This window comes from Taudactylus pleione, unplaced genomic scaffold, assembly GCF_031769625.1.
Source record: "Taudactylus pleione unplaced genomic scaffold, aTauple2 ptg000018l, whole genome shotgun sequence".
In the NCBI taxonomy this organism is placed as follows: domain Eukaryota; kingdom Metazoa; phylum Chordata; class Amphibia; order Anura; family Myobatrachidae; genus Taudactylus; species Taudactylus pleione.
In genome coordinates this window covers 20,881,103-20,897,696 of record NW_028284420.1, presented here as the reverse complement: position 1 = coordinate 20,897,696, position 16,594 = coordinate 20,881,103, and the positions used below count along the sequence as shown (strand labels likewise).

The 16,594-nt window shown below is 45.7% G+C and overlaps 1 protein-coding gene across 3 annotated transcripts in view; it reads left to right on the top strand.

Annotated features, from left to right (window-relative positions):
• PTK6 (protein tyrosine kinase 6) overlaps positions 1–2,325 on the top strand; it is a 45,072-nt gene extending 42,747 nt beyond the window's left edge. For all 3 annotated transcript variants that reach the window (XM_088442048.1, XM_088442038.1, XM_088442056.1), the window contains exon 8: positions 1,056–2,325. In XM_088442048.1, coding sequence (XP_088298174.1) covers positions 1,056–1,294 — 239 coding nt within the window. In that variant the 3' untranslated portion in view covers positions 1,295–2,325. The remainder of the gene's footprint in view (positions 1–1,055) is intronic.
• Positions 2,326–16,594: the final 14,269 nt, after the last annotated feature.

The window sequence follows — 16,594 nt, the reverse complement described above, 5'->3', positions numbered from 1 at the left end:
CTGAAATGCAGTGGAAATGTTGTTTTTGGGATTAAGTTCATTGTCATGGCAAAGAGGGATTTTGCAATTAATTGCAATTCATATGATCATGGTATTCTGGATTATATGCAAATTGCCATCATAAAAACTGAAGCAGCAGACTTTGTGATAACCAATACTTGTGTCATATGGTAGTTTCAGCTTGGCTATGAGTGGCATACAACCATATGTCATTCTCTTCTCTGCACCTCAAAGGTGACTGGTATTTACCGCCAGAAATGGATATAGCCCTTTCAGGGGCAAATTAATGCCCAAGAGGGACCATGTGCAGCGGGCCCCCTCCTCCGAGCAGCGTGCCCTCCTCCCAGCCCCTAATCTTACCTTGTACCAGCAAGCGGCTCCTTCCTCTTTTGCGGCGTCATCTTCCCAGTGTGACAGTATGTGGTAAGATAGCGTGTGCGCACAATAAAGGAAAGGCTCCGGCACAGGCCAGAGTCTTTGGGTTCACTGCACAGTGACATTTTTCCAAAGATGTCACTGGGAATATATAGCGCCACTGAGAAGAAGGGACCTGCTTGCTGGCACGTGTTAAGTATACGTGTAGTCTGGGTGCAGAGTATACTGAGAAAGGACCCATTATAAATGCGCCTATGAGCCCTTTTTAAGTTGTAGTTACAGAATTGGTTAGGAGGTAGATCCAGGTATATAATCATTTTAATCTGTCAATCCACAACGCTCCTGACTGAGCCCACAAAATCTCAGCTGGATGTCTACAGTGGAAACATCATAGGACCGGTATACACCAGAGTTGAAACTATATAGGGGTTTATTTATTAAGCCTTGGATGGAGATATAGTAAACAGAATTAGAGTAACAGCCAACCAGCTCCTAACTGCCATGTCACAGGCTGTGTTTGAAAAATTACAGTTAGGAGCTGGTTGATTGGTATTTTATCTCCATCCACTTTATCTCCATCTAAAGTCTTAGTAAATAGACCTCATAAACAGCTAAGTAAGGCAGATACTAATTTATACAGAGAATTTAGATAGAGATAACTTCTGTCATGCTTTCCATAGGCATCCCCAACTCAGAGTTGCTCGAGTTCCTCAAAAAAGGCCAGCGCCTGAAAGCTCCACCAAACTGCTCTGATAAAGTCTACAACATCATGTTGGAGTGTTGGGAAGAAGCCCCGAAAAAGAGGCCAACATTTAATGAGCTGAAGGCTTCTATAGACAACCTGTCAAATTATGAGCTCTCAGACGATTCTCCGAAAGCTTCCAAAGCAAAAGGATGGCTGGCCAAGCTTAAGAAATAATGAAGACTAAAGCGCTGAACTTCAACAATACAGGACTACAGGAATGATCAGCGTGTGGTGGAAGGGTGCCCTGGGTGACACAGAGCAGATCTTACAATCATCACATCACAAAAATGTTTAATCTTCACATCACAAAAATTCAGTGTATTTATGGTAATGCAAAAATGTTAAAGATAATCAAGATTATTAAAATTAAATGTCTACCTCTATCCTATCTGTAACTGTTTTCTATAACCATTCTCTAGTGCTTCTTCCATCTTTTGGAGGAGCTGTGATATGAATTTATGTATCTAGCAAACTGTTACAGGTAGTATAGAGATCATTGCACATACAACAAATAATTACTTAAGCTGCATACACACACAACGATGTAAGTAATGAACGATTTTCGTTCAGTTTTTCCCTTGAAAAAGTGAACGAAAATCATTTTACAAAGTAGTTGATTTCGTTTATCGTTTTACACTGAACGATTTTTTGAACGATAACGACGTCGTTATAGTTAAATCGTTCAGAAAATCATTGTGTGTGTACGTACCTGTAAGGTGCATACACACAACGATTTTGTTACCAACGATTTTATGAACGATTTTATGAACGATTTTCTGTCAGATATTTTTTAAAGTGTCATGAACTATTTTTTGAACTACAAACGATTTTTGGAACTTCCCTTAATGAAAATCGTTCAGTTGGTCAGTCAGAATGAACTACAAACTATAAACGGGAACGCGCATGAACGATAATCGTTCATCGTTATAACTCAGAAACTGAACGATTTTTTCAACGATTGAACGATAACGATGTAATTATAGTTAAATTGTTCAAAAAATTGTTACGTGTGTATGCACCTTCAGGGTTTATTAGACCTTAACTACCAGCACCTCTCAACCAAACAAGGTGTGCCATTGGCTGGTTTTGTGCAAAAAAGACTTCTCGAGCATGTTGCACCATAGTTTAACACCCAACCGCTCTCCACGAGAAATGTGTGGACAGAATGTTTTCAAAGTTATTACCATGCAAAACTTTTTTTTTTTCAATAAAAATAAAAGTATAGTATAAAATAACTATAGTGTTAGATGGCTAAATTGGATTAGATTGGGTCATTTGGAGCACAGACAGTCACCCTGTTTGTGTCATAAGAATATAACCGCACACACAGTACGATGGAAGTCCTATCTGAAGCACCTGTACCAACACGCCAACCGTCATCGGCCGCCACATTTTTTTTGGGCTCCACATGCAGCAATAATGGACCAATATAACAGCATAAGATAACAATGTAGCACACTGGTCAAGGACTGCATTCCCATACCAGATTGTAGTGCAATAGTGTTCCGAGCAACAAAAATTGTCCTACCATTTTATATATAGATTGTGAGTCTGCATTTAGGACTTACTGGTACTGTATGTTCATATGATATGTTCCATTTTTAGCTACTAGTTTTCCAGAAGCTGCAGTAGCAGAGGGAAGTAATGTGGTCTAACACCTTGTTATTCTTAGAGGCCTTTGTGAGAACACAAATTCTGAAAAGGTAAGAGGGCAAGATCTTTTCGACTCTGGTCTGGCCCAAACTGTCTATTGGTACTTGGAGAACAAATGACAAATTGGGCAAATAAACACTAAGGTAACACAGTGGTCACTGCAGAGATCACTTTGTAACCATAATCAAGTTGAAGCTGATAAAGGCCATTAACAGCCTTCTATATAGTCCTAGTATCTTAGATGCCACATTTTGGTGTCCAGGTTGATTTCCCCAGTTTGTCATGCACTTCTTCAAGGTCATTTTTCTTTTGGTAATATATGAAAATACATGCAGTGATATGGACTGCTAATAATCGCACCACTGCAGCATTTAATACAGGGGTGGCCGGACTTTTGTGACCTGGGATCTTCTTTTTTGTTCACTTACTTAGCGGTGATCTACCATTGTCAATGGGCCTGATTCAAAAGGTGGACACTATGCCAATGTTTGCGCTATTGAATAATTTATTTTTGTTTCAGGGAAATCTCCTAACTGTACAATGGCAATCGCAGTTGCTTATGGGATCGCTGGTATTAGCGACAGTGTAAATCTGTAAAGAAACGGCAACCATGCATACATAGAGCCCACCTTTGAATTAGGCTCACAGGTGCACTGATTTTGTTTTCTCAACAGCTCTCACATACTGTACATAAAATACAGTAGATTTAAACAAAAATTACAAACACAAACAATAAAACATAACAAAAAATACATCCAGTCATTCTGAGGTATACAGAGTTACCACAAATCTGCAATCTCTTACATTCCCCCCAATATCATAAACTAGTAATAAACTGTAATTATCTCCACTGCTTAATAATATAAGGGGTTGTCTTATTTAAATAAATAAGTCAGTCAGTCACTCAGTGTCGGTGTGTGCGGCGGGGAGCTGGTGCTTGAGGTGGCATAGTACCACAGCAGGAGGAGCAGTGGCGTAACTAGGGCAGTGCGAGCGAGGCACATGCCCTGGGCACCGTAGGAGGGCGCCGCCGACCACGGGGCTTGTGCGGTCAGGGCTACACATTTACACAGGACCGGCGCTAGGCTTCTCTGTGCCCAGCGCCGGTCCTGTGCTGTACAGCCGAGCTCCTTCCCTCCCCCTGAGCGCTTACCCAATAGTGCCAGGAGGCGGGCTCAGACTGTGCAGTTTAACACACACATCGCCGCCAGCGCAGCAGTGATGTGTGTGTTAACCAGCAGCCAATGAGAGTCAGACAGATCAGTGTGATTGCTCCCCCCACAGGCAGTCTCCCTGCTTCCACTGCAGCCGAGCACACATCAGCGTGTGCTGGGCTGCTGACAGGTAAGAGGGAGAGGGGCAGTGTCGGACCCAGGCCCCTGCCGGGTCCCTCCAACAAGCCTGGGCTAGGGTAATTAGTACCCCCCTCCCCCTCCTGGCACCTATGCTCCTCAGAATCCCCAGCGTGTTCCTGCGATTTCTGTGTCTGCTCTTGAGTAAATGTTAAATTACAAAAGAGAATGGTGCACAACTGCATATTTATATAGTTTGCAGGGGAACGCCAGACACCCCAGCACTGCAGGGGAACGCCAGATACCCCAGCACTGCAGGGGAACGCCAGACACCCCAGCACCAGCCATGTTGTAAACTATCAATCTACCAATGTTCTGTAATCATTTCCCATAATACAAGGCTATCAAACAAGTGGCTGTAAATAAAACCCTATTCTTCTTATACCAATCTTCCAGCCATTCATTACTGATGTAAAGTACTTACCGTAAAGTGTTCATCGTGAAGCTACTACAGAAAAATAAATTGTAAATAAGATAGTGCTGAATCCCATGGGATGGGTGATACATCTGGCATTTGCCCAAGTCACCCAAATGTTGAGGGTTTTTCTGTACAAGGTTTTGTCTATGCTCTAAATTGTAAATATCTTATTTTATACTCTTAATTAGTCCTTTATACTCTTTTTTGTTGTTAAGAACACTTTGTTTATCTTCAAAACCCAACCCTGCATACATGTCAGAGATGGAAAATGTGCAATCAGATCCTGAAGGTTACACTAGGAAACCTACTGTATATAGAAAGTATTCCAGGATACTGGCTATGCAGTGCCAGGGCTACTGCTGTCCTTTCAAAGGGGCCGTGAGTCACAGTTTCCCAATGTCATCCCTATACCGCTCAGTGTCACTGCTGCCTTCATGATTTCCCTAAGACCTCCCTGTCTTGAAGCTGCAATATGAGGATGCAGAATAGAAACTGGGACAAAGGTTACACATCTATGTTGCCAGACAAGGAGGGGCTGTATCCTGGCCTGGGCTGCTCTCATGCAAACAGTGCTCTGCTATGTTTCTCTAATCTGAACTGGTTATCCATTAATGCCCAGTACTATGAAAGGCGGATTGGGAGGAGACTGAACATTTTGTTTTCAAACATTTCCATGAAATGCAAAAATAAAATGTTTATTTTACTTCTTTTGTTCCCAGCTGGTAACCACAGAGTGACATTGTGTTGATGTTAAGTTTTATGTTATTAAATATATGGAACTGTCTGTTATGAATGTTATAAGAACACAATTTCAAGTTAATGTTTAACTGTTTGTTTGAATGACTTTATATATATTATAGGTCCTGATTCAGAGATTGACGCTATAGCACAGCTGCTGCGGCTGTGCTGAAATGTGCAAAAGCCACAAGAGGTGTCGTAAGTAAAAAGACGCCACCTCCGGCTTCTCTGATCAACCGCGTGACCATCAGACATCCGAGTAACCCTCAGCCGCTGGCTTCGGCATGGCCAGAAAACAGGGCTGACGTGCCCCTGTTTTTTGGAATGTTCCACGGCGCAGACCCCAAAGCACCAGTAGCGTGTCAATCATGCTGCTGCGTTTAGGGCACTGGGAGCGACATCACAGCCCCAGATCTGAACATGCGCATGCACAGATCTAATAATATTGGAGATGTGTGTAAACATCGGGTTTACATACATCTCTGAATTAGACCCAGTGTGTCTATATTCACTATCAGAGCAGTTATTGTCATTTTATAGTGGAGATTTATTAAACATTTCAGAAAGATGAAGTAGAAAAGTTGGCCATAGTAACCCATCAGTTTCTGTTATTTATTAAACACAGCATACTGACCTACTTATAAAGTCTCCTCTCCGAGAGAAGCCGGTAATGGAAATGCAGCATACCACTTTAGGTGGCGGGGCCGGACTCTCAAGTACACCTCGCAGTCAGACACCTAACACAAGGAGTTATGGTTTTAAACTGGGTACACACTGGAGCAATGTTATTCCGATTTGGCTAAATCGGAAAAAGAAATCATGCATATCATGCAGTGTGTATGCAGGGACGGTTCTAGGGGCGGGCTAACAGAGCCGTCGCCCGGAGCGCCGGCCCTTAGAGGGCGCCGCCGAGTCCCCCTGTCATTTGCTTTTTTTTATTTCAATATAATTGCTGGCTGCTGCTGCTGCTACTGGCAGACGGATTTATATGGCATATAGCAGTATACTCGGAGGCTGAGCCTGAGAAGCTCCACCTCCTCTGCTCTGTCAGTCAGTGCTCTGCTCTGGGAGCTTCCCGCCCGGGCATGGCTGCTTACAACGAGTGTGTGGGAGGATGACAGCAGACTACAGAGTCAACTCGGAAATGTGCTGCTGGGGTGTTGATAAGGAGGAAAATGTGCTGCTGGGGTGTTGGTAAAGGGGGGGAGTGTGCTGCTGGGGTGTTGGTTGGGGGGGAGAGTGTACTGCTGGGGTGTTAAGGGGGAGTGTTCTGCTGGGGTGTTGGTAAGGGGGGAGAGTGTGCTGCTGGGGTGTTGGTAAGGGAGAAAGTGTGCTGCTGGGGTGTTGCTAAGGAGGGAAAGTGTGCTGTTGGGGTTTTGGTAAGGGGGGAGCTGCTGGGGTTTTGGTAAGGGGGGGAGTGTGCTGCTGGGGTGTTGGTAAGGTGGGAGTGTGCTGCTTGGGTGTTGTTAAGGGGGAAGTGTGCTGCTGGGGTGTTGGTAAGAGGGGGTGTGTGCTGCTGGGGTGTTAGGAAGGGGGAGGAGTGTGCTGTTGGGGTGTTGGTAAAGGGGGGTGTGCTGTTGGGGTGATGGTGAATTGGGGGGAGTGTGCTGCTGGGGTGTTGGTAAGGGGGGAAAGTGTGCTGCTGGGGTTTTGGTACGGGGAGGTGCTGCTGGGGTGTTGGAAAGGGGGGAAAGTGTGCTGCTGGGGTTTTGGTAAGGGGAGGTGCTGCTGGGGTGTTGGTAAGGGGGAAGTGTGCTGCTGGGGTGTTGGTAAGAGGGGGGTGTGCTGCTGGGGTGTTAGTAAGGGGGAGGAGTGTGCTGTCGGGGTGTTGGTAAAGGAGGGGGGTGCTGTTGGGGTGATGGTGAATTGGGGGGAGTGTGCTGCTGGGGTGTTTGTTAATGGGGGAGTGTGCTGCTGGAGTGTTGGTAAGGGGCGGAAATGTGCTGCTAGGGTGTTGGTAAGGGGGGAGGGAATGTGCTGCTGGGGTGTTGGTAAGTGGGGGGATGTGCTGCTGGGGTGTTGGTAAGTGGGTGGGGGGGGAGTGTGCTGCAGGTGCTGGGGTGTTGGTAAGGGGGGGGAGTGTGTAACTGCTGCTGGTGTAAAGGAGGGGGAATGTAACTGCTGCTGTTATTAGGGTAGTGGTCAAGGGGGGAGCAAGTAATGGAGGCAGGCTCAGAAACATTCCCAGCAGGTACCCCTTATCACTGAAAGGCATCCATATACACCTGTAGCCCTTATCACTGGGGGGCAACATAATTAAGGTACACCTTACCACTGAGGCAGTAGGCTCCTCCACATACCCAGGTACCGCTCACCACTGGAGGTAGGCTTCACCACCTACCTCTATACCTTTTTCTACTGGAGGCAGACTCCTCCACATTCCCAGATACCACTCGCCACTAGAGGCAGGCTCCTCTGCACACCCAGGTACCACTCGCCACTAGAGACAGGCTCTTCCACACACCCAGGTACCACTTAACCCTAGATACTGACACTGACTACTGGAGGCAATCTCGTTCACATATCCAGATACTACTGGATTATGCAATGTATTATAAAGGGTATTACTGCGTGTGGCATAATGTGTTATAAAGGGCATTACATGTGTGTGGCATAATGTGTTATAAAGGGCATTACTGAGTGTGGCATAATGTATTATAAAGGGCATTACATATGTGTGGCATAATGTGTTATAAAGGGCATTACTGCGTGTGGCATAATGTGTTATAAAGGACATTACTGAGTGTGGAAAACGTGTTATAAAGGGCATTACTGCGTGTGTTATAAAGGTCATTAATGCGTGTGGCATAATGTGTTATAAAGGTCATTACTGCGTGTGGCATAATGTGTTATAAAGGTCATTACTGCGTGTGGCATAATGTGTTATAAAGGTCATTACTGCGTGTGGCATAATGTGTTATAAAGGGCAGTACTATGTAAGGCGCATTATCGCGCACAGCAATCATTCATTGTGAGGGGAGAGCTTGGGGGAAGCCCAGCACCTCCGTAAGTGCTGTGCATGACCCAAAGTGTGATGAATTGGGGGTGTTCTGCAAGGAAACACCCCCTTCTCCATCAGTCACGCCCTCTTTCCGGAAGCACGAGCAGAGGAACACCATCTGTAAGAACTTTTTTCTTTTGGGGGGGGGCACAAATAGAATCTTTCGCCCTGAGCCCCACAATGTCTGGAACCGGCCCTGTGTGTATGCACAATATACGTGCTCCCGCAGTCCCATGCAGCGTCGTCAGGTTTGATGTGCTGCAATGCGGCGCCATGCATGTTAATGTATTCTGCAGTGTGTACTGGCTATAATGCGGTGTCCAGGGTGTACCCGGCATTATACTGGCAATTACACCTTGCTTCATACTGTGTAGCTGGAATTACCATGTGTCCTCTGCAGGAGCAAATAGCTCCATGTCTTAGGTGTCGGACTGTGGTCTATAAGGTTGTTAGTTTAAGTCCTGGGTATTAAAAACTTTGTCTATTTTGAATACATGGCTATATAATTGAAGGTGCAGATAGCTCCTGAATGGATGCAGGAGCCAAGCAACTGAGCCTGCATTATTTTAAAAGGAGTATATGGGAAAGATTTCTGGACTGCACAACCTGACTATATATATGATGGGAGGTGCTACCTGATGAGACTAATTGCAGGCACAGAAACAGACAAATCTCAGGTGCACAACTCCAAATTATTAATAATATATATAAAATAAATGCAATAAAATTTTGCAATCAATAGAGGTTTTTAGCATAATCATGGCCAAGGTTATGGGCCCACCCACCATATCCAGGTAACCTCTTTCGGGTAGGTCCCTAACATACTAGGGTTCAAATCCAGAGCGCAGGACCCCCCAAAACTGGCCCAGCCAAGCTGCCCCAGGGCACCAGCATAGTAAGAAAAGTGCAGTGTAAAGAGATAGTTAGGAGCAGCTGCAGCTGCATATAAAGAATGAAATTAAAAATTTTGATTGCAAAATTTTATTGCATTTATATATATTATTAATTATTTGGAGTTGTGCACCTGAGATTTGTCTGTTTCTGTGCCTTATTTTAAAAGGAGTAAACAGATTTTAAACAGAAAATCCAACTTTTGTAATTATTAATAACAGTCAAGGCACTATAGTTTCTATATGACACTTCATTTCATTATTATATTATTTATGTGAGTTTTTGCATTTACTATTAACACTGTCAATGTGAAGCTGCATCTATATGCTATTATTAGGTGTAAATATACATACATTTGACTGCGATATGCATGACAAATTTACAGTTATTGAGTTGAATATATCTTGAGATACTTCCGACTTAACATTCTGACTGAAGGTATGTATAAAAAGATATACACAAAGACATGCACTGGGTCTTTTTGAGGTGTATGTGACATACTGCAGTGTAGCCATGCCACCTAATAGCAACACCCCGACAGCCTGCTCACCTCTTCCTGACTGATGATATAGTAGCTCTGGATTGGAACCTCCGCCGATGCAACTAACTGTGCCACCCCTCAGGTACAGTACCGGGATCGGTATCTGCCGATCTCAGTACAGTCAGTGCAGATTTGGGTAGTGGCTGCCATGTGCATACCAATGTGTTCAGTGCCCAAATGTGCCAGACTCTGGATAAGGCCTTTTCTCTCTAGTCCTTTTTAGCCTACATGCTGTTTAGAGCAATAGTAATATCTAGTGATTTTCACTCAAAAAAAACAAACGAGTCATCTTCCTAGGAGAGGGAGGTAATATGGGGGCTTTATTTTAGGGATGGACATCGGAAGCCCACCATCAAATGATGGCTGGGCTTCCACCATTGAAACTTTTGATGTGATGGTAACTATTTAAATGACTGGTTGCAGGGGCGGGGCCTATGTGAATGGGGCGGAGTCTCACTGCTCCCCCGTTCACGTCATTGTGCTGGGCTGTCTCCATGCTCCCCCTATTCAGAGCATAGATGCCGTGTGCATGGGTACGACATCTATTCTCCTGCTGTACCCCCGCTGCTCTGCTGTGCAGAGCAGCAGTGTGTGCTTTACTCCCATAGCCAGCCATCATATGGGCATCGGAAAGCTGCATCCGATGGCTGGCAACCATCGAGTTCCCGATATTCGATAGAAAAAATACTTCCATCGAATCGGAAACATCGATGGTTGCTAACTATCGGTTTCCGATGTCCATCCCTACTTTATTCTCTTCACAAATGCAATGTGCATAATGCATACACACTGCCCTGACTCCTTTACCAGCACACTTCGAAAATTTAAAATATTAAGAGAAATACTAATTTGATCCTGTCAGCACGGTCTATGGTGAAGTGTCCACTGATTGCATTAGGGGCTAATTAAGGGCTTCAGTCGCCCCAGGTTAATACACTTGTAGCACCCCTTGTAATGCTGTTAAACACAGAGCACAGTGTGTGTAAATGCTCGAGAAAATCTCCATTCATACTGCACATGTGCAGGTAAGAGACAGGACTGGAACTAGGGGTGTGCAAGCTGTGCCACCCTGCAGCCAGAGTCTTTGCAGCAGTGCCACCTGAACAGTCCTTAGAATGCTTCAGGCATGCACACCGCTGCCCTTACAGCCCCCTGGAGCATTCTGAGAATGCTCAGGGCATTGCTGTAATTCCCGATTTGTGACCCCGCCCCCTCCATATGATGTCATGAAGAGGGGACATGGCCTGCTTCGGGGACCGGGATTCCTAGGTACGGGACTGGTAAGACACAATGCTACTCCTGATGGCAATGTATTAAAGTCCTGATAAAAAATCTCCCACTGTAAGACTAGTTTGTGGGGATAAAGGTAGACCCCTTCAGGGGGCTCCTTAATGTGAGGTCGTTGTCCAGCATGTTACCCCTGCTGGACCTTTGGTCTACAGTCTTGGGACCGAGCAGTCAGGCAGTCTTAACTGTTACAGATGTAAATGTCTGGTAGTATTCTGTAGCGTCGTCCCGCACAGGTAGGGATGGGAAAAAATGTGCTTACCTACCGGTAGGGAGCGCTAGCTCAGTGACAGTGTTATGAAAACAGGAGGCTTCCATGATGTGCAGTACCCTTTTGGAGTGTTCTCGGTATGAATTTCACCTTCCGGGGTGCCACCTCACTTTGCCATGCCATGCAAGGGCTTCTTGTGTAGATAATAGGACCCCACGGTCCCGTGGGGTCCAGATGTGCCGGTCACTGGCAGTGCTATGGCTTGGTATGACACTTGGTGTCCACAATGGCAGTGTGAATGCTGGTCAGTGTGCAAACTTGTGTCGGGCAGATGTACTAAGCTCTGGAAAGTGATAATGTGGAGAGTGATAAACGGCCAACCAATCAGTTCCTAACTGTCATTTTTCAAACACAGTCTGTATCATGACAGTTAAGAGCTGAGTGGTTGGTCGTTTATCACTCTCCAATTTATCACTTTCTAGAGCTTATTACATCTCCCCATGTGAGGTATTCTGGGTGCCGGTCGCAGGGATGCTTTCCCTGTCAGTGCAAAAGCCGGTCACTGTACAAACTTGCGTCTGTGTGAGATATTTGTTGGCTGCCGGTCGCAGGGATGCCCTCGTTGTCAGTGCAGAAGCTGGTCACTGTAACACTTGTCCCATTCAGCGAAGAGCATTCCTGCGACCAACACCCAGAAAATCTCACACAGACGCAAGTGTGTACAGTGACCGGCATCCGCACTGACAGCAAGAGCATACCTGCGACCGGCACCCAAGACTGTAGACCAAAGGTCCAGTAGGGGTAACGTGCTGGTCAAGAACTGCACATTAAGGAGCGCCCTGAAGGGGTCTACCTACAGTATATCCCCACTGTCACAATCGGGTTTCGTGGCGTGGAGGATTGCGGTCCATACCGGTGAGGGCGCTGTGGCGCGGTCCTTCTGTCGGGGGAGCTGGCATATGGAGACTGGCATTGGCTGTACGCAGAGGTCTGCCAGCATTGGGCCATCCTGGCAAGGGTAAATCTAGCGGCATCTCTGCGTCACAGGTGTCTGGGCGCCACCATGTTATCTTTGGCCATGTGACATAGCAGGCCAATCATCTGTAGGTCACCTGCTCTCTCTGGCCTATCACGCTCCGCTACTGAGTACTTAAGGGTGTTTGGCGCTCCCTGTAGTTGCCACTGCAACGTGTTCACAGCGTAGCTGTGTGAGAGAGAGAGTTCTCTGCTCTCCTGTACCCTAGACTTGTGCTCCAGTGCTTGCCCTAACTCCTTGTTGGCCTCTGGCTCCCTGCATAGCATGCACCGCTCGCCTTGCCTTGTTCTCCGCTGGAGATTAGCACTGCACCTTCCACCAGACCCACTCCTGCCTGAACCGGTCTCCTCAGTTAACCCATTCCTGCACAGCCATCATCACAGCATTTTCGGATTTCCTTTTCAGCAATCGTCACAGCATTACCAGATATCCCCTTCAGCCCCTATTCAGCAAACCAGGAATTCCACTTCACTCTCACAGTCTATCTGGATTCATCTCTGTCACTGATCTGGACATTCGTTTAATCCCACTCACTACAGTTCCCTTCAAAGAGAGAAATCCACACAATGGGGTAGATGTATGAAAGCGGCACGTTAAGTGCCGCTATAACGCTTCCCACTTCGCCTCTTTACCGAGGCGCAGCAGGAAGCACTACCGATGAGATGTAAGAACATCTCATTGCCTGGGGAGGGGGAGCGTTAATTCCCCCCTCCGGCGCTACCCGCTAGAGACAGCAGCGCATCAGCCTAGTGCTAATGTGCTGTGTCTCTGTCCCGACCGGCTCCACTGAGCATGCGTGGGATCTCGCAAGTATCGCGAGATCCCCGCGTGCAGCCCTGGAGCCGACAGCAGCCTCAGCAGGGACAGCGCTGTCCCTGCTGTGGGGATAGGCTAGCGCCAGGCTGTAGCTGTCGATAATGACAGCTACAGCCGGCCGAACGCTCATGCGGTATGACCGTTCGTACATGACCCTGCCGCTCGGCGCTGCTATCTTGTATCTTGTAGATAGCAGCGCCGATAATGACAGGGGTGCATAGCGCCCCTGTCATTTACCGCCCAGACCCCCGATCATACATCGGGGAGAAGCGGTATCAGCACAGATAACGTGCGCTGATTCTGCTTCTGGGCTTCATACATCTACCCCAGTTTCACATCGGGCTGCACGCGGATTACCGTGTATGCACTGCTACTTCTTGTTCCAACACTTTCAACCGCTAACCACCAGCTACTGCCTTGAATGGATTACAAGCTACGGCTCTAAGTGCTACCCACGTGAGCCCTGCTAGTGTGACTGGAATCCCCCGGCCAGCACCTGTGTGCCATGCGTCCACCTCACAGCAGGACGGAGGCGGAGATCAGAAGTCCCGTCACTTACACTGGACTTCTCCGACTGGTGCAGTCACATACCCTCCGGAGAAAGGGAGTCGGAGACCGGGAGTCCCGCAAGTTACACCGGCTCTCTAAAACTGGGGCCTCACATCACATACCCTCCGAATAGACGGAGATCAAGAGGCACACGGAGTGCTTAACTCAGGCGGCTCCCTTCATATAAAAGACGGAGGCAAAAACCACTAACTGTAATTTTTCATATTAAAAATCAGTTGATACAGATCTGTTTGCTCAGCATTTTACATCTTCATACAGCTTGTTAGTGAGCATAATAAACAGCTTGTTTACAATTATAAAAGCTGGAACATTGTTATAATTTCAGCAACATTTTGCTTTTCCAGCTAACAGCTACATTTATATGGAACATTCAATTGTTCATTCCTCTTATATAAACGGAGACATTACATTGCTATAAAATCTGGTGTCTCCTTCTATTTCACATCGTGGGGCTGATTATTTCAATTGTCACTGACTATTGGAGCTGGCAGTGAACTCAGGGTCTGATTCAGAGCCGCTCGTAAGCGGCCGCTCGTTCGCTCCGAGCGATGTTCGCACAACTGCGCATGCGTATGGGTCGTAATGCGCATGCGCCAACCAGTCATTGCGGTCAGAAATCGAGCACTCGCAAAATAGCGAGTGTCTGCTAATTTGAGTGACAGGATGAGGCGTTTGTGGGTGGTAACAGGGGAAGGTGCTTGAAAACGGGGAGTGGTGATCCGAACGCAGGCGTGCCAAACGGTCAAAACGGGCGTTTTAAGGGTGTGCATAATTAACAAAGCAGCATCATCGACCACGTCACTTGGTTGTTTCTTAGCCTGAACTGTTCACATGATTGCGTTAGGAAAATCCAACCACAAGCACTGCGAGCAGTTCAGATGCCTTTCGATGTACTCGATTAATCTAATAAATAGCGGAGATGACGTAGGATGCGAGCGGCCAGGGGGCGTTTTTACAAAATAGCGAGCGCATGTTTCATTCGCTCGCTCAGACATAGAGGCGTCAACAGACCGCAAAGAGCGAGCGCTCAATTTAAATAGCCGGCCCCTTTTTCTGAACGAGCGAGCGCAAATAGCGTCCGGCTCTGAATCAGGCCCTCAGTTTGCATATAATTATGCTGAGGGATTTTCCTTTGATGTTACAAATCCCCGCTTATTAATACTGTTGTGGTCATCTCAAAAAATTATTTTTATTTGTACATTTAATTTTTTCCTGATGTATTATATATTGAATGTGTAGAATTGTATAAAGGTTGTGTTTCCTTTTTTATGTAAGCTGTTTTTACATATATTTTAGAATTTTAATTGTTAGAACAGTAATTTATTATCCATTAAATGCAATTTAATTTTATTATACATATGGGCTTATTTATTTTTGTTTAGGTTATATGTTCCCTTCTCTAGCGCTGTCTATGTTTTCAATTTATTGTGCGTACACAGTACACGATATGCTCCCTGAGCGATATCGTGTAGTGTGTCCCCGGCAGACTGTGCTCAATGTCGTTCATGACATTGAGCACAGCCGCTGAACGATATCATTAACGATATCGTTCAGCGCCGGGCTCTCTCCCCCATTCCCCAACATGCAGCAACCTGACGAGGTCGTCAGATTGTGCTGCATGTTCAGGCGATGGACAATGTCGGAAACGACCAGCGGGAGTGCACATCGCTGGTCGTTTCCGACATAAATGTGCACGATTTGTGCACGATTACTGAGCGATTGCACGATTACGATGTCGTAATCGTGCAATCGCTCAGTAATATCGCCCAGTGTGTACCCACCATTAGTCATTTTTTATTGGTTTGCCACCTGATTTTGACAGCTGCATGAGGGTTATTTATTTTATTTTATTTGTTTTATTTCACTATTCACTCCAATCAGCGCCACTGGCTATTTTTTCTAAACAATTATTTGTATTGTTTTGCACTTTACATTGCTAAAAACATTCTTCTGTGGACACTGATATGGAGGTAGATAAATACCTTAAACACAAGTGTAACTGGACACTAATCATCCAGAAGACAAATATTTTACATGTAATCACGTGCACTCACCGTTATCCCATATGATGAACAGATTATTTTACTTGACCTTGTTGTATTTATTTCTGACTACATTTCGATAGTGCTGCAAATTCCATCTAATCTGGTGCTATACACAAATGCATAGTATAGGCACAGATGGTGTTCTATATAGAAGAAATATGTTTGAGCTGGAAGCAGAGAAGTATATTGGGAGTCTGCCAGGACCTGGAGCAGCTGCAGGGTCAGTTCCACAGGAGTTCTTGTTGCTGAGTAACGAGGACTCCTGCATTCTACCAGTTTCTAGGGGTCAGGAAGTTGTACAGTTTAAGGGGTCTATTTACTAAGGCTTGGATGGAGATAAAGTGAACTGAGATAACAGACTGTGTTTGAAAAAATGACAGTTAGGAGCTGATTGGTTGGGACTTTATCTCTGTTTACTTTATCTCCATCCAAGGCTTAGTAAATAGACCCCTAAATGAGCCCAACTGGTGCTGGTTTCTATACGGAAAGTTTTTAAAGCTTTATCTCTGTTTTCTTTACCCGATAATGATTTTGTTTTTATTGCCATAGTGGATACAGCACCATTATAGGCACCACCTATGGCACAAATTGTTCATAAGAGTTTATACTGTTGTGGAACAGAAAATCTTATTGACAATGACAGCACAATTACCTGCCTCCTTCACATCACTGCAAAATCCCATCACCAAAGGGCTGCAGCATGAATGACATAAGGGGCACTGCAACTGCCATTGCAGAGATCTGCGCATGCGCAGATCGATAAACATCGGAGATGTACGTAAACCATCGGGTTTGCATACATCTCTGAATTAGGCCCATAGATGTCATTGTGATATAAGTTGGAGATAGAATGATCCCACACAAGTACGTATGCCTGAAGGTACAATGGAATCTGGCCTATCAATAAGTGCTTAT